Source organism: Somniosus microcephalus, chromosome 11, assembly GCF_052327205.1.
Source record: "Somniosus microcephalus isolate GS21.2 chromosome 11, FLI_Smic_1.0, whole genome shotgun sequence".
Taxonomy (NCBI): Eukaryota; Metazoa; Chordata; class Chondrichthyes; order Squaliformes; family Somniosidae; genus Somniosus; species Somniosus microcephalus.
Genome location: NC_140997.1, coordinates 8939917 through 8963721, shown reverse-complemented (window position 1 = coordinate 8963721; position 23805 = coordinate 8939917). Strand labels below are relative to the sequence as shown.

Here is a 23805-nt window from a genome sequence, read left to right as displayed (position 1 = left end):
ACCTATTAATCTAATTTTCTAATCTACCTTAGCCAACTCACCCCACCTATGTAATTGGCTTTACTTAAGTTTAAGACTCTCGTTTCCGACTGAAGTATTTCATTCACAAATTCAATGTGAAATTCTATCATATTATGATCACTCTTTCCCAGAGGATCCTTTACTATGAGATTACTAATTAACCCTGTCTCATTACACAATACAAAATCTAAAATAGCCTGTTCCCTGGTTGGTTCCACGACATATTGTTCCAGGAAACTGTCTCGAATGCATTCCATGAACTCGTCCTCCAGACTACCGTTGTCAATTTGATTTGCCCAGCCTATATGAAGATTAAAGTCCCCCATGATTATATTACCTTTGTTTCAAGTTCCTATTATTTGTTGATTAATACACTGTCCAACGGTATAGGTACTGTTTGGGGGCCTTCAAACTACTCCCACCAGTGATTTCTGCGCCCCTTGTTATTTCTTATCTCCACCCATACGGATTCTACTTCCTGATCTTCCGAGCCAAGATCCTTTCTCACTACTGTTCTTATGTCATCCTTTATCAGGGCTACCCCCTCCTTTTCCATTCTGCCTGTCTTTTCGAAACATCAAGTACGCTGGAATATTTAGTTCCCAACCATGGTCACCTTGCAACCACGTCTCTATAATGGATATTTATCTCTATTTGTGCCACTAATTCATCTATCTCATTACGAATGCTTCGTGCATTCAAATAAAGAGCCTTTAATTTTTTTCCATTATTCCCTGCTTTCTCCTTATTCGCTGATGCACTATTACCGTTAAACTATCTGTCCCTTCCTGTCACACTCTGCTTATTTTTACTCAAATTGATACACTGCTCCATTGCCTTGACTTTTCTCTTTAGATTTCTAAATTTCCCCTCACCTGATTCCTCCCCTCCACCCTTTTTAATTTAAAGCCCTATATACAGCCCAAGTTATTCCATTTGCCAGGACACTGGTCCCAGTACCATTTAGCTTGTATTGTCTTTCTTCATTCTTCCTACCAAAATGCATCATCTCACACTTTCCTGTGCTGAATTTCATCTGCCATGTGCCCGCCCATTCCACCAGCCTGTCTGTGTCCTCTTGAAGTCTATTACTATCTTCCTCACTGTTCACTACACTTCCAAGTTTCGTGTCATCTGCAAATTTTGAAATTGTGCCCTGTACCCCAAGCCCAAGTCAATTTTGTACAGCAAAAGCAGCAGTGGTCCTAGTACTGAACCCCAGGGATCTCCACTGTACACCTCCCTTCAGTCCAAAAAACAGCCATCCACCACAACTCTTTCCTGTCCCTTCGCCAATTTTGTATCCATGCTGCTACTTCCCCTTTTATCCCATGGGCTTCAATTTCACTAACAAGCCTAATATGTGATACTTTATCAAACACCTTTTGAAAGTCCATATACACAATATCAACTGCACTGCCCTCATCCACCCTCTGTTACCTCACCTAAAAACTCAATCAAGTTAGTCAAACACAATTTGCCCTTAACCAATCCGTGCTGGCTCTCCTTTATTAGTCCATGCTTGACCAAGTGGCTGTTAATTTTCTCCCAGATTATTGTTTCTAAAAGCTTCCCCACCACCGACGTTAAACTGACTGACCTGTAATTGTCAGGTTTATCCTTCTCCGCTTTTTTGAGGCGATAGTAATCTAGTCGAAGCCTAGGCTGCAGCCTTGGAAGCAAAAACTTTAATCAAGGTATTAAAAGATGCAAAAGGAAATTTATTGGATAAATTTATACATGGTATAACGAAATATTTAAATTTTCTGACGATTTTATTTTGTTTAAAACCGTATTTTGGAAATTAGAAATTTCAGGCAACAAGAAAAAAGGTAGATTAAATTTTTTCCAAAGTGTTTTGACTTCACCTCCTTTCTTTCATTGGTAAATTCTCCGGACTGTTCATTCAAAACTGATTCCTTTCATTAAAAGTCCTTCGTGGTTTATCAATGGCAGTTTTCTAGCCACTTTTGATTAGCACATTCCCTAGTTCTGTCTGATATGCAGCTGTTTTATTTTGAACCAATAAACATAAATGGGGAAAGTGTTACAGGAAGTAAATGACACTTACAGGAAGTGTGCGCAATATACAAGACATTTAACATACTAAGATATATGAAATCTCCTGTAGCACTACACAAAGAAGGTCAGAAGATATACTGGTTAATAAGATCACAACATTATACTATGTAAAGTGTAGTTCTGTGTCTTTTTAATTTATGTTTAGTAAACACTGGGCTCATACAGAAGTCAATTAAGAGGTTGTGGTTAAGTACACACTGGATGAGTTCATTCAGAAGCCAATAAAGACATCCAGGATCTGATAGTATGTGTTTCTGGAGTGTTGATTTGTTTCTTTATCATTTTTTTTTTTTTTTAAAGTGGGACACACAGTATGAGAGAGAAACTTGATGAACAGGAAATACTTGCTGAGGACGCTCCTGCAAAGTGCTGTGGGATGTTTTACTATGTTGCACAGGCGCACATCGATCGGGAGGCCCCGCGCAAGCCGCTCACCAATTGTTGCCGCCGGAAAAGAAACAGTGTACAAGCGGCCACGCAGCAAATTTAAAGGGACCACACAGAAAAAAAATTAGAAGGAGCACTGATGTTAAAGGCGTTATATTTGCAAGTTGTTGTTGCTTGACGTACCATTTTTATAACAATTATACCAATCTCCTGTAGCATCGGAATAGTCGAGTCAGCAGATGGGCTGAGCTAGAGGCCGAGCTGGGTGATGTTAGAGGTGAAAGTAGGCAGGCTTTGTGATGGAGAGGATATGGGTTTGAAGACTCTGCTCAGGGTTAACAAGGGTGCAGAGGTTGTAAAAGTCGGATAGCAAAATACTGCAGATGCTGGAAATCTGAAATAACAACAGAAAATGCTGGAAAAACTCAGCAGGCCAGGCAACATCCGTGGAGAGAAATTAGAATCGACGTTTTGGGTCTAACCCTTTTTCAAAACTGGAAAGGAAATGAAATAGATCGAAAGGCAGGGCTGGGGAGGGAACAAAAGAAGTGAATAGACATTAAGAGGTATTCAAAACGAGACGAGATGGTGATAGGACTAGTAAAGAGACAAAAGACGGCTCTAGATTAGGTGTGAAATGTACTGGCAGAATGAGAGACAGCTGTCATGTAATAAAAAGAGGGGGGGGGGGGAACCCAAAACAAAGGGGTGGGAAAAAAAATTAATTAAAAATGTGATAGGGGCCGAGGTTATGATCTGAAATTGTTGAACTCGATATTGAGTCCGGAAGGCTGCAAAGTGCCTAATCGGAAGATGAAGTGCTGTTCCTCGAGTTTACGTTGAGCTTCCGTGGAACAATGCACCTCCGTTCAGTCCGTAAGGGTGACCCCGAGCTTCCGGTCGCCTGTCATTTTAATTCACCGCTCCATTCCCACTCGGACCTCACCGTCCTTGGCTTCTTGCATTGTTCCACGGAAGCTCAGCGTAAGCTCGAGGAACAGCACTTCATCTTCCGATTAGGCACTTTACAGCCTTCCGGACTCAATATCGAGTTCAACAATTTCAGATCATAACCTCGGCCCCTATCACATTTTTACTTAAATTTTTTATCCCCACCCCTTTGTTTTGGGTTTCCCCTCCCCCCCTCCTTTTTTTTTTACATGACAGCTGTCTCCCATTCTGCCAGAACATTTCACACCTAATCTGAGCCGTCTTTTGTCTCCACTGTCCTATCACCATCTCGTCTCGTTTTGAATACCTCTTAATGTCTCTTCACTTCTTTTGTTCCCTCCCCAGCCCTGCCTTTCGATCTATTTCATTTCCTTTCCAGTTTTGAAAAAGGGTTAGACCCAAAACGTCGATTCTAATTTCTCTCCATGGATGTTGCCTGGCCTGCTGAGTTTTTCCAGCATTTTCTGTTGTTACAGGTGCACTATCCCTTATCCGAAACCCTTGGGACCAGATGTTTTTCGGAATTCGGAATTTTTCGGATTTCAGAATGGTATTCAGAATCAGTATGTAACACCCTAGCGGGGGTCTGGACAGCACCCCGTAAGCAAACACATTAATATTTCTGCAGCGAACCTCATGAATATTCGCACTGAGTGGGATAAATAAAGACTATAAATAGTATTACAGTTTATTTGTACAGTAATAATTTGGTAAATTAAATAGTGGGATAAATATAGACCATAAATACTCTAGTTACGCTCCACAAAAAAACTTTCGGTTTTCAGAAGTGCGGATAAGGGATAGTCTACCTGTATTTTGTGAAAGTCTGGTTCAGCCTGAAACAGTGGCCGGGAAGGGGGGTGGAATTGGATGCAAAGGTACCGAGTTTGTGGTAGAGGTTGAGGACGAAGGCTTTTTAATAGAAGCAGGATTTTAAAATATATATTTATAGATACATGGACAAATGTAGTTCCACTACTTTTCAAATTCATGAAAAAATGTCATTTGGCCACTACTTGGTCTTCATCCAAACACTTCTCATTAGAATTTTGGAATGAATACCAAACACAAGGTTTTCCTGCATGATCTGCTCAACTAGAAATGTCCAAAAGCAGGATATTGCCCTCATCTACTAGTTTTAGAGGACCAGACAGGACGTTCCTGTGTTGGACAGCGCTATATACCATCCTAGCAGCTATACATTGATACACGGATGCAGGGAGGATGTTTCCCCTGGCTGGGGGGTCTAGAACCAGGGGTCACAGTCTCGGGATACGGGGTAGGACATTTAGGACTGAGATGAGGAGAAATTTCTTCACTCAGATGGTGGTGAACCTGTGGAATTCTCTACCACAGACAGCTGTGGAGGCCAAGTCACTGAATATATTTAAGAAGGAGATCGATAGATTTCTAGACACAAAAGGCACCAAATGGGGAGAGAGCGGGAATATGGTATTGAGATAGAGGCTCAGCCATGATCATATTGAATGGCGGAGCAGGCTCGAAGGGCCGAATGGCCTACTCCTGCTCCTATTTTTCTATGTTTCTATCTGCTCACGATTTAATAAATGATGGGTCATGGCCACTGGGTGAGGTACACGTAGAACTTTTGGAAAGAAGTTGGAGCGGGAAGAAGTGATATACCAATCATCAAGGTAAAATCCGTGAGATTTATATTCTTGTTATAGTTGTGTCCAAATACACATTAACCCAACCCAGGTGGAACGATCCCAAATTTCAGCATCAGGTCAAAATTTGATGTTTAAAGAGATAAAGCACAAGTGATTTTTCTCCTTTACAGACAAAAGTTCTGGTGCACTCATCCTTTGTGAACTAGTTGTATATTTATTGAGATTCTACTCTAATGGTGCAGTCAGCATCCGAAAACAAGAGCTCAAGTAGGTGTTTTAGTGTCATCGTAATCCAAGGTTCAGCCAGGTATGCTGCAGAAAGGCAGACCTAATGACATGTTATAAAATTCGGACAGGACTGGACAGACTAGATGCAGGAAGGATGTTCCCGATGGTCAGGGAGTCCAGAACCAGGGGTCACAGTCTAAGGATAAGGGGTAAGCCATTTAGGACAGAGATGAGGAGGAATTTCTTCACCCAGAGAGTGGTGAACCTGTGGAATTCTCTACCACAGAAGGCAGTAGAGGCCAATTCATTAAATATATTCAAGAAGGAGTTGGATATATTTCTTAAGGCTAAAGGGATCAAGGGGTATGGGGGGAAAGCAGGGACAGGGTACTGAATTTGGATGATCAGCCATGATCACATTGAATGGCGGAGCAGGCTCGAGGGGCCGAATGGCCTACTCCTGCTCCTATCTTCTATGTTTCTATGTTTCTGTTATTCAATACAGGGCACAAAAATTAAATACCAGTGCATGCGAGTACAGTAGATACTAAATCAGTTCAAGGTAACCAAAAAGAGTCTACTGTATTTACCAAACATTTCACACCCCTTACAGTGCACCCACCATTATGTGGTTTATAACTGCCTTGCTGCTACTAATCAGGACAATCCTCCTGACCAAATAATGACTGCCAACACAAGATTTGGTCTCAAATCACTGAGACTTGAACAACCCATCCAACACACAACCCATGGTTAGAATTGGAATAAATCTACTTGAGTCAAACTGAGAGACTAGAATGTGTAAAATTGGTGTGGCAGCACAGCACAATGAGCAGATCTGCTGCCATTCATTGACGTGTGTTTCCTCCACAGGCGGTTCCTACTAACCAGTTATATCTGCAACAATATAATTTAATGCTCCAGTAAAACACATCAAAATAGATCCAACATAATCTCAGGTTCATATGACACTGTTAAGGCATTTTCGTGACACTCAATTTATCATCAGACTCATTCAATTTTTACAATTTGTAACTCAGATAAACAGTTATTGACAGTTAGCCTGACATCAGTAGTAGGGAAAATGCTAGAATCTATTATTAAGGACGTGGTAACAGAGCACTTAGAAAAATAACAGGATTGGGCAGAGTCAACACAGGTTTATGAAAGGGAAATCGTCTTTGACAAATCTGTTGGAATTTTTTGAGGTTGTAACTAGCAGAATAGATAAGGGGGAACCAGTGAATTCAATTCAATTTCAATTTTATTTGTCACATAACCAAATACAACAAGTGAAATCCAGTCAGTGAAATGCTTTTTTCTTAACGAGCCGAGTGCACCAATCAGCAAAGGACACTTAGCTGCCTGGTACGCACGGAGCCCGCAAGGACGGCAGCCATCTTCATCGGCGCCATCACAATAGGGTCCGCTCTCGCCTCGCTCCGCCTTTCCCGCACTCCTGCCCGACAATCTTCAGCCGCCGTGGTACCGACGTCCCGGGGCCTGCTTCTCCCTGGCTCTCCTTCCACCCGGTCTGACCTCCGAGCCTCCCACGGTGTCCGACGTTCCAGGGCCTGCTTTTCCCGCCCTCGGTCCACTGGCCGCCTCCCCTCCTACCGGTTCGACCTCCGAGCCTCCCGCCGAGGAGCTGCCGTCCGCCATGCTACAGCGGGTCGTCGTGGCCTCCATCGCAATAGCAAATGTGAACAAGTTATCACCGCCATCGAGAGTTGCTGTCTCATCTGTCATTTCCACGACATTAAAATTAAGGTCTTCCAGAACTTTCTTCGTAGATTCCACCTCTGTGTGTGTGTCTCGGTGCTTTTCCAGTCACAATGATGTTTGAAATCTTTTCCCACAGACAGAACAGACAAACATTTCTCCTTCCACGGTCAAAAGCCGATGATATTCAGGTTCTGATGAAAAGAGTGACTCACTCTAATACCCTGATGTGTCAGCGGCTGCTGCCAAGGATGTGGTGTATTTGGATTTTCAGAAGGCATTCGATAAGGTGACACACAAGAGGTTATTAAACAAAATTAGGGCTCATGGGATTGGGGGTAATACACTAGCATGGACTGAGGATTGGTTAACGGAGAGAAAGGAGAGTAGGAATAAACGGGTCATTTTCGGGTTGGCAGGCTGTAACTAGTGGGGTACCGCAAGGATCAGTGCTTGGGCCTCAGCTATTCACAATCTACATCAATGATTTGGATGAGGGGACCAAATGTAATATATCCAAAATTGCTGATGATACAAAGCTGGGTGGGAATGCAAGTTGTGAGGAGGATGCAAAGAGGCTTCAAGGTGATATAGACAGGCTAAGTGAGTGGGCAAGAGCATGGCAAATGGAATATAATGTGGAGAAATGTGAAGTTATCCACTTTAGTAGGAAAAATAGAAAAGTAGAGTATTTTTTAAATGGTGAGAGATTGGGAAATGTTGGTGTTCAGAGGGACCTGGGTGTCCTTGTACACAAATCACTGAAAGTTAACATGCAGGTACAGCAAGCAATTAGGAAAGCAAATGGTATGTTGGCCTTTATTACAAGAGGATTTGCGTATAAGAGTAAAGGCGTCTTACTGCAATTATATAGGACCCTGGTGAGACCACACCTGGAGTATTGTGTACAGTTTTGGTCTTCTTACCTAAGGAAGGATACACTTGCCATAGAGGGAGTGCAACAAAGGTTCACCAGACTGATTCCTGGGATGGGGGGATTGTCCTTTGAGGAGAGATTGAGTAGACTAGGCTTATATTCTCCAGCGTTTAGAAGAATGAGAGGTGATCTAATTGAAACATACAAAGTTCTTACAGGGCTTGACAGGTAGATGCAGGGAGGATGTTTCCCCTGGCTGGGGAGTCTAGAACCAGGGGTCACAGTCTCAGAATAAGGAGTCGTCCATTTAGGACTGAGATGAGGAGAAATGTTTTCCACTCAGAGGGTGGTGAATTTTTGGAATTCTCTACCCGAGGGCTGTGGAAGCTCAGTCGTTGAGTATATTCAAGATAGAGATCGATAGATTTTTGAATATTAAGGGAATCAAGGGATATGGGGATAGTGCAGGAAAGTGGAGATGAGGTAGAAGATCAGCCATGATCTTATTGAATGGCGGAGCAGGCTCGAAGGGCCAAATGGCCTACTCCTACTTCTTATGTTCTTATCCCTACACAACTCTTCTGTTATTTCTCGTCTCCCCCCACACAATACGACCAACTGAGAACTAGAGATAACAGGGGCCAACCTCATACAGGCCAATGCTGCATTTCAATTTTCAGTTCTGATGATTATACATTCACAACATTGACTGTCTTCTCTTTTCAGACGCTGATAAACATGCTGTGTATTCCCAGCATCTTGCTCTTTTTAAATTTCAGATTTCCAGTTTATATCCTTATTTTAATTCTTCAGTTGCATAAACTAGAAGGTAGCAGAAGTTGTATAGTGCATTATAGAAGTGACTGTGCACAATTTGCACTGCACTACTAACAGCAAAACAGCAATGAAATAGGCACTGTTGAGAAATTCCAGATCACCCAAGTTATCTAAAAAGGAATCGTCGGATTTCTTTTCATTAAAGAGGGTGGTGTTTCCTCTCAATTGTTACCGAAACGGTACAAAATCAATGACCAGCGGAAAGGGAATGAGGTAAGAGATGTTCAGGCAACCCTGTCGTAGTTGACTAATTTGGCAAGGAGGACTCTGGCTGGGTCGCTGCTGCAAGGGATCAAAACGCAGGACGGGGCAAAGGAGTGGTCTGCGGCTGGGAGCTGTCGGAATAGCCTGTTGCCCAGGCGCGGATCTGCACGTGGGAGGTCGGTCACTTCTTCCACTTGGGATGACTCAGCGCGAAGATCAAATGGGCCACAACGAGAAGTGTTACGTTTAATTCTACAGCCCCATCATTTCATCATCCGAACAGCTTGGAGATAGATGTTCAAACCACTCGCTCACATTGTGCGCCACAGCACGTTAGCGACATAAACCCAGCCCCTAGGACAATTCCGCCACTTTTCATAAAGTTGCTATTTTGTTGCCGGACTCAATGTCCCACATCACTTTGTGCACATTAGGGCTCTCAATAACTTGCGTTGGTCAACACTAGTGACAGCTTTACTTAAGCAGATCACCTTAACAAAGACAGCAGCGCCGAGCTACACAAACCAGGTACTTTACTTAATGACGTGATTTGCATTGAAACCTACCGACACGATAACAGTGCAACACTTATCTGCCGTCGCCTCGCTACTTTACATAAAAACCACAACACAATGTGTGGCAAACGCCAACACAGATATAAGCACCATCTATAAAAAAAACTCAAAAGGTTCCGCTGAAGCCCCGGTGCCCCCGCCGCCCTCGAAAAGGGAGCTTTGAGCTGGAGAAGAAAATGAAACTGATGGGCCGAGGCCACCTTGGTGCAGCCGAGCTGAACGCGGGGGGTTCGGCTGGAGCCGGCGCCTTCCCCACACGCAGTGGCGATCGACGGGACAAGCCCGCTGAAAGTTGTAGATGTGACTCCCCGGAGCCGGAGTGTCAATCTCTCTCTCCCCCATACACAACTTTCCAGCGACCCCCCCCCCACAAACTTGCCGCCCGCTCTCGGGAGTGGCGGCTCCGGTAACTTGCCTGCCGACAGTCTGGTTGGCGAGCTGCCGCATCCGATTAAACTGCTTCTTCATGGTCTTTGCCGGCCGCTTCCTTTCGCGCGTTTCCTCTCTGTGCCGAGCTCAGTCAGCGCTCGTGGGGCGTGCAGCCGCGGGCCGCCGTGCGCACCATGGCTGGGCCGGGATCGGGGTACCGGGGGCCCGGGGCCGTCAGCGCGTCGACACTCGGCCTCCCTCCACACTCGCTGAGTGAGTGAGTGAGTGATTGCGGGGGCTCCGACTCGCCGATCGAGCAGTCTGTAACTTTGGGGCCTCTTGCTCGCTCCCTCTCCGGTGCGATGGTGCTCACTCACTCAGCCAGCGGACACCGCCACCCAACTGAGGAACAGCCGGAAGCTCCTCCGCCTCCCGCTTCCGTTACCAGGGGGGCGGGTAAACAACAACAGGAGCGGGACATTGGCTCCAACACCAAAGTCTCACACTGCGGCTCAAAGTCCTGAGTCTAACCAGGACACACACTGTGCTAGAGAGTGAGTAGAGCACCCACCCATAGTTATCAACATTTTCATGAGTGTACAGAATGGAGAGCAGGTAATGCTCCATATGTATGTGTGTAAATATATATATATTCTTTTAATAATACTCATATTTGGAATTTTCAACAAAAAAACGAAGTCAAATCTGTACTCGTGCGTAAAAGAGTGCAATTATGGATGATCCCTAATGGTTAGCAGGAATGAAAGTCCAGAGAGTAATCTAAGAGGTGTGTTTAATGTGCCAAGCGCAGGCAGCGCAAGGAACGCACGTCAACCCAAGCACCCCACCCACCCACCGTCTGCACGTGTTTACTGTTGTGTATTTTGAATGTTGTATTTGAATTGTCCCACATAGCTTACCGTAGTTGTGATGTGCAATGCACTATGGGAAATAGAGTGCATTTAATTGAGAAGATTCTCTGGAAAGTGATGGCTGTTAACTGAACTCTGTCTCCTGCGTACTTTTAATTGTTATACAAGCAAGGCTATTAAATTCTTGAGATTTAACAAAAGTGGCGACGAGGACGTCTGTACTTACGTGGCTCTGCTGTGCGGAAGATAGTCGGGTTTTACGTGTTTACAACTGTTATTTTTGCCGTGGACAGTTAATTAAAGTGAGGCTGGCTCGAGGATAAAGGAGCTTGAAATGGCGGGAAGACGAGACGGCGTATAAGGTACTAACGACTTATGGAAGGGGAGGAAAAGCAGTGAGTAAATCAGGAAGGACATTTATTCAACTGTGAAACGATCTGTGAATTGAAGCACTAAATAACTGATAGTGATTTTAGTTGAGTTCAACATTGGAAGGATCCTTAGTGAATGATAATTAGGAGCCTGAGAGAAGGAAAATGGCTGGAATTATCGGTAACATTGGACCGTTTGATGAGAATGTCGAACAATGGAGCTCATACACAGAACAATTTGAATACTTCACACAAGCAAATGACATTGGAGGGAACAAAGTAGTACCTACGTTGTTCAGTGTGATGGGACCAAAGACTTTCAATCTTTTGTGTACTTTAGTGCATCCAGATAAACCAGGGACTAAACAATATAGCGAAATTGTGGAGATACTAAAAGGGCATTTTTCACCCAAACCCCTAGTCATAGCTGAGAGGTTTAGGTTCCACAGGCGTAACCAGGAAGAAGGAGAAACAGTGACCATGTTTGCAGCTGCACTAAAAAGACTATCAGAGCACTGCGAGTTTAATGATGTGCTAAATGATACTATAAGAGACAGGCTAGTGTGTGGTATGAGAACTGAAGCCATACAGAAGAGACTATTAACGGAGAGTAATCTGACTCTACAAAAGGCCATTGAAATCAGTATTTCCATGGAATTGGCAGCTAAGGAAGCTCAACAGTTGGGTGCAACAGAAAAAGTGCACAAAGTAAGAACAGAGAGCCAAGGGCCATGCTTCCGTTGTGGCAAAACGGGGCATCTTGCATCTGCATGCTGGTGTGTGGACATGGATTGCCACAGCTGTGGTAAAAAGGGACATATTCAGCGCGCAGAAAACGTCAAAGACGGAAGGAAAAAAAAAACATTCAGACAAAAGACAAAGAAGCATGTCCGCTCAGTAGACCAGGACAAAACAGAGACAAGTGACACTTCAGAGGAGGATCTATCACTGAACGTGCTGACTGTAGCTGGGGATTCGCATGGCTACTGGGTCTCACCCTTGCTAGAGGGGCAGCCTGTGCGAATGCAGATCAATACCGGGGCAACAGTATCTCTTACGTCAGAGACAGTCTACAAAAAGACATTAAAGCACCTTCCACTTCAGCCAGCTAACATAGCGTTAAAGACATATACCGGTGAAAGAGTAACCGTGAGCGGTATCACTGAGGTCACAGTTCAGTTGAATGGACAAACTAGGAAGTTACCACTCTACGTAGTTAAAGGAGACTACCCCTCCTTGCTGGGACGTTCGTGGATGGAGAGAATAAAATTAGACTGGTCATCAGTCTACATGATGTCACACAATGATCCAGGCTTACCCGCCATCTTAAAGAAACATGCAGAAGTCTTTAATGGAGAACTGGGTAGCATGAAAGATATTACTGTGAAGCTTCGTATTAAGCAGGATAGCAAACCTAAGTTCATGAAGGCACGACCCGTACCTTATGCCATCAGACCAAAAGTCGAGGCTGACTTAGAAGCCCTAGTTGAAAGCGGAGTACTAGAAACAGTCAGCGTGAGTGAATGGGCAACGCCCATCGTACCAGTGCTCAAGAAAGGGGGTGGAGTTAGGATATGTGGAGATTTTAAAGTAACTGTTAACCCTGTATTGTCAGTGGAGCAATATCCGCTCCCCCATATTGATGATTTGTTTGCGGGACTTGCTGGGGGCCAGAAGTTTAGCACAATCGACCTCTGTCAAGCCTACCTGCAAATGCATGTGGATGAACAGTCACGAGAAATGCTGACTATTGTGACGCACAAGGGCCTATTTAGGTATCGTCGACTTCCTTTCGGAATTATATCAGCTCCAGCGCTTTTCCAACGTGCTATGGACCAGATCCTTAGTGGATTGCCTGGAGTCCAGTGCTACTTAGATGATATTTTAGTTACTGGGTGTGATGACCAAGACCATCTGTGTAACTTGGACGCAACGCTACAGAGACTGAGGGATTATGGACTCAAAGTTCGCAGGGATAAATGCGATTTTTTTTTTCAGGCATCAGTTGAGTACCTCGGTCATGTGATCGATGCCACAGGCCTTCACAAGGCACCGTCCAAGACCAAGGCAATCGTGGATGCCCCAGCACCTGAAAATATCAGCCAGCTGCGTTCTTTTCTAGGGTTACTGAACTACTGTGGACGGTTCATACCGAACCTAGCCTCGATGCTGAGGCTGCTGCATTGGTTGCTATGTAAAGACAAGAAGTGGGAATGGACTAACAAGTGCCAGGAGGCGTTCATGACAGCAAAGGACACGCTCCTGAAGTCAGAGGCTTTGACGCATTTTAACCCTTCATTACCAATACAGTTAGCTTGCGATGCATCGTCATAAGGTGTGGGAGCGGTCGTTTCTCATATCATGCCAAACGGAGAAGAGAAGCCGATAGCATTCGCATCTAGGACTTTGAACAGAGCTGAAACTAACTACACCCAAATGGAACGAGAAGCACTGAGCATCGTTTTTGGCATTCGAAAATTTCACCAATATTTGTACGGGAGACAGTTCACCCTACAAACAGATCACCGCCCTCTCACGACCATCTTCGGCCACATACAGGGATTCCGTCACTTGCTGCGAGCAGAATGCAAAGGTGGGCGCTGCTGTTGTCCGCACACACATTTGACATTAGATATCGCAAGTATGACCTGCACGGCAACGCCGACGGTCTTTCCAGGTTGCCGCTGCCTGTCACCAAGCCTATGAGGCGTAGCATGGACATCTGCTATTTTAGGCAGGTGGAGAACGCGCCTGTTACTTCGACACAGGTCCGACGAAACACCAGAAACGACCCAGTGTTGTCTGCAGTGCTGGACATTATCGTCAGGGGCAAGCCTGACAGCGATGACCCAAACCTGAAACCATATCTCTTAAGGAGAAATGAACTGTCGGTGCAGTCTGGATGTTTGCTGTGGGGGAGGAGAGTGGTTATTCCACCATTGCTACAGAAACCAGTGTTACAGCAACTACACTGCAGAATGGTTAGTATGAAAGAAATAGTGAGGAGCTACTTCTGGTGGCTGGGTATGGATGGACAGATTGAGGACAAAGCTAAAACCTGTTCCTCATGTCAGAGAGTTCGTAATGTGCCACAGCTTGCACCTCTTCACCCCTGGGACTTTCCGGAGGAAGCATGGCACCGCATTCATGTAGACTTTGCAGGTCCATTCGAGGAGAGAATGTTCCTGGTGGCTGTTGACGCGCACAGTAAGTGGCCAGAGGTTGTTATACAGGAAACTTTCGATTTACCGGCACCTAAATAACCGGAAATCTCGGTTAACCGGCAAAATTCAGGAGTAGGTTCAGGTAAGTTTTATTACTTGCCTTCCTCGATATGTTGCTGTGCAAGGGTGTGGCTGCAGCTGTTGCTAAGCTACAGAGATGCTTGGAACTTGTGGCAATTGTTTTGAACCTGTTGCTAAGCAACAGGGTTTGTTGCTTTATACGGAGCTCTCCGCTCCGTATCTTTTACTATAGCTTTCGGTTATCCGGAATTTTTGATGAACCGGCACCACGTCGGTCCCGTTGGTGCCGGATAAAAAAATGTTTCCTGTAATGAGGTCCACCACCGCTGAGAAGACCATCGAAGTTAGGTGAGGTGTTCAGCCGATTTGGATCTCCGATGCAACTTGTCTCAGACAACGGTCCACAGTGGGTGTCACAAGAAATGGCTACATTCCTGCAGGTGAATGGCGTACAACATATCAGGGCTGCACCATACCACCCTGCGACCAATGGTCTAGCTGAGAGGTTTGTTCAGACCATGAAACACTCTCTGAAGGCATCGCAAGGCCAGGGAACGCTTCATCAGCGCCTGAATAGTTTCCTGTTGAGTTACAGGAACACACCACATGCGACCACAAAAGCATCACCTGCCACTCTACTGCTCAAAAGAGAGCTACGAACCAACTTCGACCTGCTGAAACCGCCAAAGGTGAAAGACGTGGTACAGTATCAGCAGGACAAGCAGATCAAGCGACGTGAACAACGCTCCAAAGACAGAGTCTTCAGTCCAGGTGAACATGTGTTGGCACGGAACTACAGTGGTGGACCTAAGTGGGTTCCTGCTACTGTCATTGCACAGATTGGTCCAGTATCCTACACTGTACAGACACCCGAGGACATTGTCTGGAAGAGACACACCGATCAGCTTCTACAAAGTGCAGCAACACCCACTGAACCACCAACAGCAGTTTATCTGCCATTGGGTGACGCTGTGGGTCATCCGCCTTCTACATCGAGAGGCTTACCTTCTGAGGAAGCAGCCGCTTCAGCCCCTACCTCTTCAGCAAGGGAGACCTGCATACAGGCACCTCAGCCGCCTACACCTGTGTTGACGTCACCTGTGAGAGACAATGAACTGGAGAGCCAGGTTGAACGCCGGTATCCTACCAGAGAGCGGCGGGCCCCTATACGTTTGAACTTATAGTTCAGAGGCTTACCCTTTATCTGGGGCAGAATAATCCCCATGGGTGTAGCCATGGTTGGAGGAAGTCTACCTCACTCCCAGGTTATTGTGTTTTAAAAATGTTGTGGTTCTATTGGGACATCTAATGTAAGAGGGGAGGAGATGTTGTGTATTTTGAATGTTGTATTTGAATTGTCCCACATAGCTTACCGTAGTTGTGATGTGCAATGCACTATGGGAAATAGAGTGCATTTAATTGAGAAGATTCTCTGGAAAGTGATGGCTGTGAACTGAACTCTGTCTCCTGCGTACTCTTTTAATTGTTATACAAGCAAGGTTATTAAACTCTTGAGATTTAACATTTACGACTGCCTAAGAGAGAGCGTGTTTAATTACGACTGTCCATCCCACAGCCGAATGACATCATTTGTACTTCCCCATACTAATCAAATGGCTGCAGTTGCCTGCATCTTGCATTTATTTAAGGCTGTTTGAGCATTCCTTTACTATGGACAAAAACTTTTCATTCCCGCCATAGCAATAAATTATCCAGTAGATCACCCTGATGTCACCAATTCAGCCATTAGAACACACAAGAGTGTATACCGTATTGGGAGTTTGGGATACCAGTGGTAAAAATGAGAGTGCTAAGACAGTTACTGGTGTGATTAAATTTTTAAAAATGCGCATATTTCACTGTTTCCATTGCAGTCCACTGGAACTTATACAGGATATTCCAGATCCCATTATGTGACATGATAAATATCCCAAGCAAGGTTCTGTTCAATGGCTAACTTAATTTGTCTTATCATCATGGGCAGCACGGTGGCATAGTGGTTAGCACTGTTGCCTCACAGCGCCAGGGACCCGGGTTCAAATCCGGCCTCGGGTGACTGTCTGTGTGGAGTTTGCACATTCTCCCCGTGTTTGCGTGGGTTTTCTCCGGGTGCTCCGGTTTCCTCCCACAGTCCAAAGATGTGCGGGTTAGGTTGATTGGCCATGATAAAAAAAATTGACCCTTAGTGTTAGGGGGGATTAAATACGTGGGGTTACGGGGATAGGGCTTGGGTGGGATGGCTGTCGGTGTAGGGACCGGGTGCTAGGGTTTGGATGATCAGCCATGATCTCGTTGAATGGCAGAGCAGGCTCGAAGGGCCGAATGGCCTACTCCTGCTCCTATATGTTTCTATGTTATGTTTCTAACCCTGTTCATAATGCTTCTATTACGTTGGTACAATAAAAATGGATGGCAATTACTACTATTCTAGTTTCTCTAGTCCCAAAAAATCACAGTTGGAACTATACCTTGATGTTATTTTGTCATCATGCTTTACCTATGGAAATGTCACATATTTCCACGTCTTGGGACGTTTTACAATGTTAAAGGCCCTATATAAATGCAAGTCGGTGTATTATTTCTTCATACAAGTATTATAAAGTGTAGTATTTATATTTTAAATTGTAGTAGAATCATAGAATCGTTACAGCACAGTAGGAGGCCATTCGGCCCATCGAGCCCGTGCCGGCTCTCTGCAAGAGCACTTCAGCTAGTCCCAATCCCCCGCCCTTTCTCCGTAGCCCGGCAATTTCTTTTCTTTCAAGTACTTATCCAATTCCCTTTTGAAAGCCACGATTGAGTCTGCCTCCACCACCCTTTCATGCAGTGCATTCCAGATCATAACCACTCGCTGCGTAAAAGTTTCCCCTCATGTCGCCTTTGAACTTTCTGCCAATCACCTTAAATCCGTGTCCTCTGATTCTCGACCCTTCCGCCAATGGGAAGAGTTTCTCTATATCTATTCTGCCTAGACCCCTCATGATTTTGAACACCTCTATCAAATCTCCTCGCAATCTTCTCTGCTCTAAGGAGAATAATCCCAGTTTCTCTAGTCTATCTACGTAACTGAAGTCCCTCATCCCTGGAACCATTCTTGTAAATCTTTTCTGCACCCTCTCTAAGGCTGTCTCATCCTTCCTAAGGTGCGGTGCCCAGAATTGGACACAATACTCCAGTTGTGGCCGAACCAGTGTTTTATAAAGGTTCATCACAACTTCCTTGCTTTTGTACTCTATGCCTCTATTTATAAAGCCCAGGATCCGATATGCTTTTTTAACCGCTTTCTCAACCTGCCCTGCCACCTTCAACGATTTGTGCACATACACCCCCAGGTCTCTCTGTTCCTGCACCTCCTTTAGGGTTGTATCATTTAGTTTATATTGCCTCTCCTTGTTCTTCCTACCAAAATGTATCACTTCGCACTTTTCTGCATTAAACTTCATCTGCCACGTGTCCGCCCATTCCACCAGCCTGTCTATGTCCTCTTGAAGTCTATCCCCATCCTCCTCACTGTTCACTATACTTCCAAGTTTTGTGTCATCTGCAAATTTTGAAATAGTGCCCTGTACACCCAAGTCCAAATCATTAATATATAGCAAGAAATGCCGTGATCCTAGTACCGACCTCTGGGGAACACCACGGTATACCTTCCTCCAGTCCGAAAAACAACCATTCACCACTACTCTCTGTTTCCTGTCATTTAGCCAATTTCGTATCCATGCTGCCACTGTCCCTTTTATTCCATGGGCTTCAACTTTGCTGGCAAGCATATTATGTGGCATTTTATCAAATGCCTCTTGGAAATCCATGTACACCACATCAACCACGTTGCCCTCATCAACCCTCTCTGATACATCATCAAAAAATTCAATCATGTTGGTTAAACACGATTTGTGTTTAACAAATCCGTGCTGGCTTTCCTTAATTAATCCACAACTGTCCAAGTGACTTAATTTTGTCCCGGATTATCATTTCTAAAAGCTTCTCCACTACCGAGGTTAAGTTGACTGGCCTGTAGTTGCTGGGTTTATCCTTACACCCTTTTTTAAACAAGGGTGAAACATTTGCAATTCTCCAGTTTTCTGGCACCACCCCCGTATCCAAGGAGAATTGGAAGATTATGACCAGTACCTCCACAATTTCCACCTTTTACTTCCCTCAGCATCCTCGGATGCATCTCATCCGGTCCTGGTGACTTATCTACTTTAAGTACAGCCAGCCTTTCTAGTACCTCTATCAATTTTTATCCCATCCAATATCTCAACTACCTCCTCTTTCAGTATGACTTTGGCAGCATCTTCTTCCTTGGTAAAGACAGATGCAAAGTACTCATTTAGTACCTCAGCCATGCCCTCTGCCTCCATGCGTAGAGCTCCTTTTTACTCCCTAATCGGCCCCACCCCTCCTCTTACTACCCGTTTACTACTTATATGCCTATAGAAGACTTTTGGATTTATTTTTATGTTAACTGCCAGTCTATTCTCATACTCCCTCTTTACCCCTCTTAATTTCCTTTTTCATTTCCCCTCTGAATTTTCTGTATTCAGCCTGGTTCTCATATGTATTCTCAACCTGACATCTGTCATACGCCCCTTTTTCTGCTTCATCTTACTCTCTATCTCTTTCGTCATCCAGGGAGCTCTGGCTTTGGTTGCTCTACCTTTCCCCCTCGTGGGAATGTACCTCGACTGTACCCGAACCATTTCTTTAAAGGCAGCCCATTGTTCGATTACAGTTTAGCCCGCCAATCTTTGATTCCAATTTATCTGGGCCAGCTCCGTTCTCAACCCACTGAAATTGGCCCTCCTCCAGTTAAGTATTTTGACTCTAGATTGCAATTTGTCCTTTTCCATAGCTAACCTAAACCTTATGATACTATGATCACTGTTCCCTAAATGTTCCCCTACTGAGACTTGATCCACCTGACCCACCTCATTCCCCAGAACCACATCCAGCAATGCCTCCTTCCTCGTTGGGCCAGAAACGTACTGATCAAGAAAGTTCTCCTGAACACATTTCAGAAATTCTTCCCCTCTATGCCCTTTACACTATTACTATCAGGATAATTGAAGTTCCTCATTATCACTACTCTATAGTTCTTGTACCTCTCTGTAATTTCCCTGCAAATTTACTCCTCTATATCTTTACCACTAGTTGGTGACCTATAGAAAAGACCTAGTAGTGTAATGGTACCTCAATTGTTTCTTAACTCTAACCAAATAGATTCTGTCCTTGACCCCTCCAGGACATCCTCCCTCTCCAACACTGTAATATTCTCCTTAATGCTGCCACCCACCTCCTTTCTTTCCTTCCCTATCTTTCCTGAACACCTTATATCCAGGAATATTTAGTACCCAATCCTGCCCTTTTTTGAGCCAGGTCTCTGTTATCGCCATAACATCATATTCCTATGTGGCTATTTGTGCCTGCAGCTCACCAACCTTATTTACCATGCTTCGTGCATTTACATACATGCACTGTAAGCCTATCTTAGACCTTGTATTTTCTCTTAGTCTGACCCCACCGAATACCATACTATTTCTTACTCTAGTGTTATCTGTATCTCCCACTCTTTCGTGCACCATGTTTCTCCTTTCCAATGCTACATCCTGGTGCCCATCCCCCTGCCAAATTAGTTTAAACCCTCCCCAACAGCACCAGCAACCACCCGCCACCCCCCACCGTGAGGATATTGGTCCTGGCTCTGTTGAGGTGCAACCCGTCCGGCCTGTACAGGTCCCACCTCCCCCAGAACCGGTCCCAGTGTCCCAGGAATCAAAAGCCCTCCCTTCTGCACCATCTCTCCAGCCACACATTCATCTGCTCTATCCTCCTATTTCTATAATCACTAGCTCGTGACACCAGGAGTAATTCGGAAATTACTACCTTTTGAGGTCCTGCTTTTTAATCTCTTTCTGAAAATCTGCCTTCAGGACCTCATCCCTCTTTCTACCTATGACGTTGATACCGATATGGACCGCGACCTCTGGCTGTTCACCCTCCCCTTCAGAGTGTTCTGCAGCCGCTCAGTGACATCCTTGACCCTGACACCAGGGAGGCAACATACCATCCTGGAATCACGTCTGCGGCTGCAGAAACACGCCTGTTCCCCTAACTAATGAATCCCCTATCACTATTGCTTTCCTAATCTCCCACTTACTCCCCTGTACAGCTGAGCCACCCGTGGTGCCGTTGACTTGGTTCCGGCTGTACTCTCCAGAGGAACCATCGCCCTCACCAGTGGTTGGAGAGCGAGATGCACTCAGGGGACTCCTGCACTACCTGGCAGGTCCTCCTTTTCTTTCTGGCGGTCACCCATTCCCTCTCTGCCTGCACACTCTTAAGCTGCAGGGTGACCACCTCCTGAAATGTGTTATCCACATAGCTCTCAGCCTCACTGATACACTGCACTGACGCCAGCTGCTGCTCAAACTCTGAAACCCGGAGCTCGAGCTCTTCCAGCTGACGACACTTCTTGCACATGTGGTTGTCTAGGACACTGGAAGCGTCCTGGATTCCCCACATGACACAAGATGTGCATTCCATGGGGCTGAGGTGCCCTGCCATGCCTCTATTTAATAGACTATTAACTAACTTAGCAGAAATAAACTTAGAACTTTAAAAAAACACTTACCAGCTACTCACCAATCAGTTCCTTCCCTTGTGCTGACGTCACTTTAGGTTTTTTATTCTGACGTCACTTTTTCAAATTCTGCCTGTGTTGAGTTGCTCCCAGCTCCTGTCCCGCTCCGGTCTGCTGCCTCTGCATTAATATGCTAATTTTAAATTTTCTGACATAATAGCTCTCTGTCAATCATCTCTAATTAGACCAGGTACTAAAGAAGCATGTATCTGCCCCCTGGCTGTGATCTCTTTTGGCTTAATCACAACATAAATGGTAATGAAGTGCTCTATACTCAAGCACAGTTTGGCAACCTCCTACAGGCAAGACTTGAAATCAAGCAGCTTCAAGTCCTTTGGACAAAGGTATTCTCAACATGAAGGTTCATTTGGTAGTTTACCATCTGGTCATGATTCCATTTTTATCACCAATTGGTTGGCATCAACAGAATCCAATTATTCATGCGCCACTTTCCCGATCAGCAATTCCAATTGTTGTCATGATTGGTCACAAAGAACAAAATGGCTCATAATGGATGTGCTGTGCTCTTTAAAATCACTAATAGCCTCATCTACTGATTCAGTCATAGCTAAAGGTAATGCTAACTCCTGCAAGAGGCAAAAAAACTGACCAATTTCAGGAAATGCTCTTGGAAATTCCTCTCCGACTGCCTAAGTTAATCAAGCCAACTCCAGGAGACCATGATTATTCATGATGCATCACCAGATGTACTGAGTTAACCTTCCCATGCTTCTCCCCCAAGTATATCCCAATTTCTTTATTAACACGGAACAGTACATGACCAGAAACAACCATCTCCATCCATCAGGTTAGTTCCAAAGGTCACAGACTCTTTATACCACTTCATAACTGATATCCTTCAATAGTGTTGCCTGCCAAAAATCCCCTTGTGTTAACTTTGAACATCACTCCATGATCCAATTGATCTATTCCCTTGAAGATCTTAAATATAACAATAATAAGAACACCGCTAAACCACTTTTATTCCTCATTACCTTTAGTCTTTCCTCATAGCACTGTTCTCCAGTCTGACTTATCAACTTTGTTGTCCTTCTTTGCACTCCCTCCAAGGCCAGGATGTCCCCTGAAGTACAGTACTCAGAAATTTGTGTAATACCAAGGTGGAGACAAACAATGTTTTGTACAAGCTAACCGTCACAATCTAGGTGTCAGCTTGGCTTAGTGGTAGCACTCATGTTTGAGTCAGAAGGTTCTGAGTTCTAGCCCTAACTCCAGGACTTGAGCATATAATCTAAACTGATAGTTCAGTGTAGAACTGAGGGACAGCTTCATTGCTGGAGATGCCGCCTTTGAAATTAAATGTTAAACCAAGGCCCCATCTGTCTGTTGTGGTTGATATAAAAGATCCATTGCTACTTTTTCAAAGAAGAGCAGGGAGTTCTGGTAATGCCTACACAAATGGCCAATGTTCATTCCTCAACCAGCACCACCAAAAACAAGATTGACTGGTCATTCATCTCATTGCTGTTTTGGGAAGGTATTGGGCACATCTTGGCAGTTGTGTTTGCCTACGTAGCAGTAACTACACATCAAAAATAATTTTTTGGCTGTGAAGCACTTTGAGATATTCTGAGAACATGAAAGGCACTGTATAAATGCAAGTTCCTTCCTCCCTGGAACTTGTGCTCTATCCGTTGAGCTAAACATCCGAAGATCCTGTTTGCCCTTATGCTATCCTTAAACATGGAAAAAATTATCAACAGAATGGGGTAGGCCTACCTGAAAGGGAATGGGCTTCAGGAAAGGTTCACCAAATGGATTAGCCTGCTCTACTCAAACTCTGCATCCACAGTAACCACTAGCAGCTGAATTCCCCCATCCTTTAACCTCATCAGGTGAAGCCAGAAGACATTCCACTCTCCCCCTAACACCCACAATAGAAACCATCATTGTGGAAGGGATTGAGTACAATATTTCATCCGATTCAGATGAAGCATTTTTCTATACCTCAGATCCCCTCACTTCAATCCCCAATATCAGCAACTGTATTAAAATATTTGGAGCTCACTTGAGGTGCAAAATAAACTACACAAAAATAGGAGCCATGCTAGTAGTCGCCCAGTGTCCTCCAACCATTATAAATGCATTCTCTTTTAAAGGGTCCTAAACAGGTTTCATATACCTGGGGGTTAATATAAACCGTGAGCACCAAAAGCTCAAGAAAGGCCAATTCTCAGGATTATTCCCCATAGCCTGCTGGATATCCCACAATATGAGTGAAGGAATGGTGGTAGAGCTACAGCTTAAGGTACAAATCTGTGTCTTACTATTTAGCAAAACATTGTAATTTTTACATCCTTTTTGTATATTTTTACATGAGAGCAGAAAAATTGAAACTATCAAATAAATATTGGGGAAAATATGAATTCTACAGGAAAAGTCTGATTATGAACTGAAGCTCTCTACATATATCTGGTTAGAACACCATATTATTGATCAATCTTCTGCAATATTAAACTATGACGGTTGCCTTTCCTGCCATCTAATGGTATTAAATGGTATCACTTAGAGTCTGCAAAGGGATATAGACAGGTTAAGTGAGTGGGTAAGAAAGTGGCAGATGGTTTATAATGTGGGGAAATGTGAGGTTATTCACTTTGGTAGGAAAAATAGAAAAACAATATTTTTTAAATGGTGAGAAACTATTAAATGTTGGTGTTCAGGGAGATTTGGGTGTCCTTGTATATGAAACACTGAAAGTTAACATGCAGGTACAGTAAGAAATAAGGAAGGCAAATGGTATGTTGGCCTTTATTGCAAGGGGGTTGG

At 44.5% G+C, this 23805-nt stretch overlaps 1 protein-coding gene across 8 annotated transcripts in view; it reads right to left on the bottom strand.

Annotated features, from left to right (window-relative positions):
- The window catches only part of arhgap17a (Rho GTPase activating protein 17a), a 154819-nt gene extending 144481 nt beyond the window's left edge, over positions 1 to 10338 (bottom strand). For 4 of the 8 annotated variants that reach the window (XM_086000119.1, XM_086000118.1, XM_086000122.1 and 1 more), the window contains exon 1: positions 9931 to 10337. In XM_086000119.1, coding sequence (XP_085856245.1) covers positions 9931 to 9983 — 53 coding nt within the window. In that variant the 5' untranslated portion in view covers positions 9984 to 10337. Of the gene's footprint in view, positions 1 to 9930 lie in introns of all 8 variants that reach the window. The other 4 variants (XM_086000117.1, XM_086000121.1, XM_086000120.1 and 1 more) reach the window with 2 other exon arrangements.
- Between the last annotated feature and the right edge of the window lie 13467 nt (positions 10339 to 23805).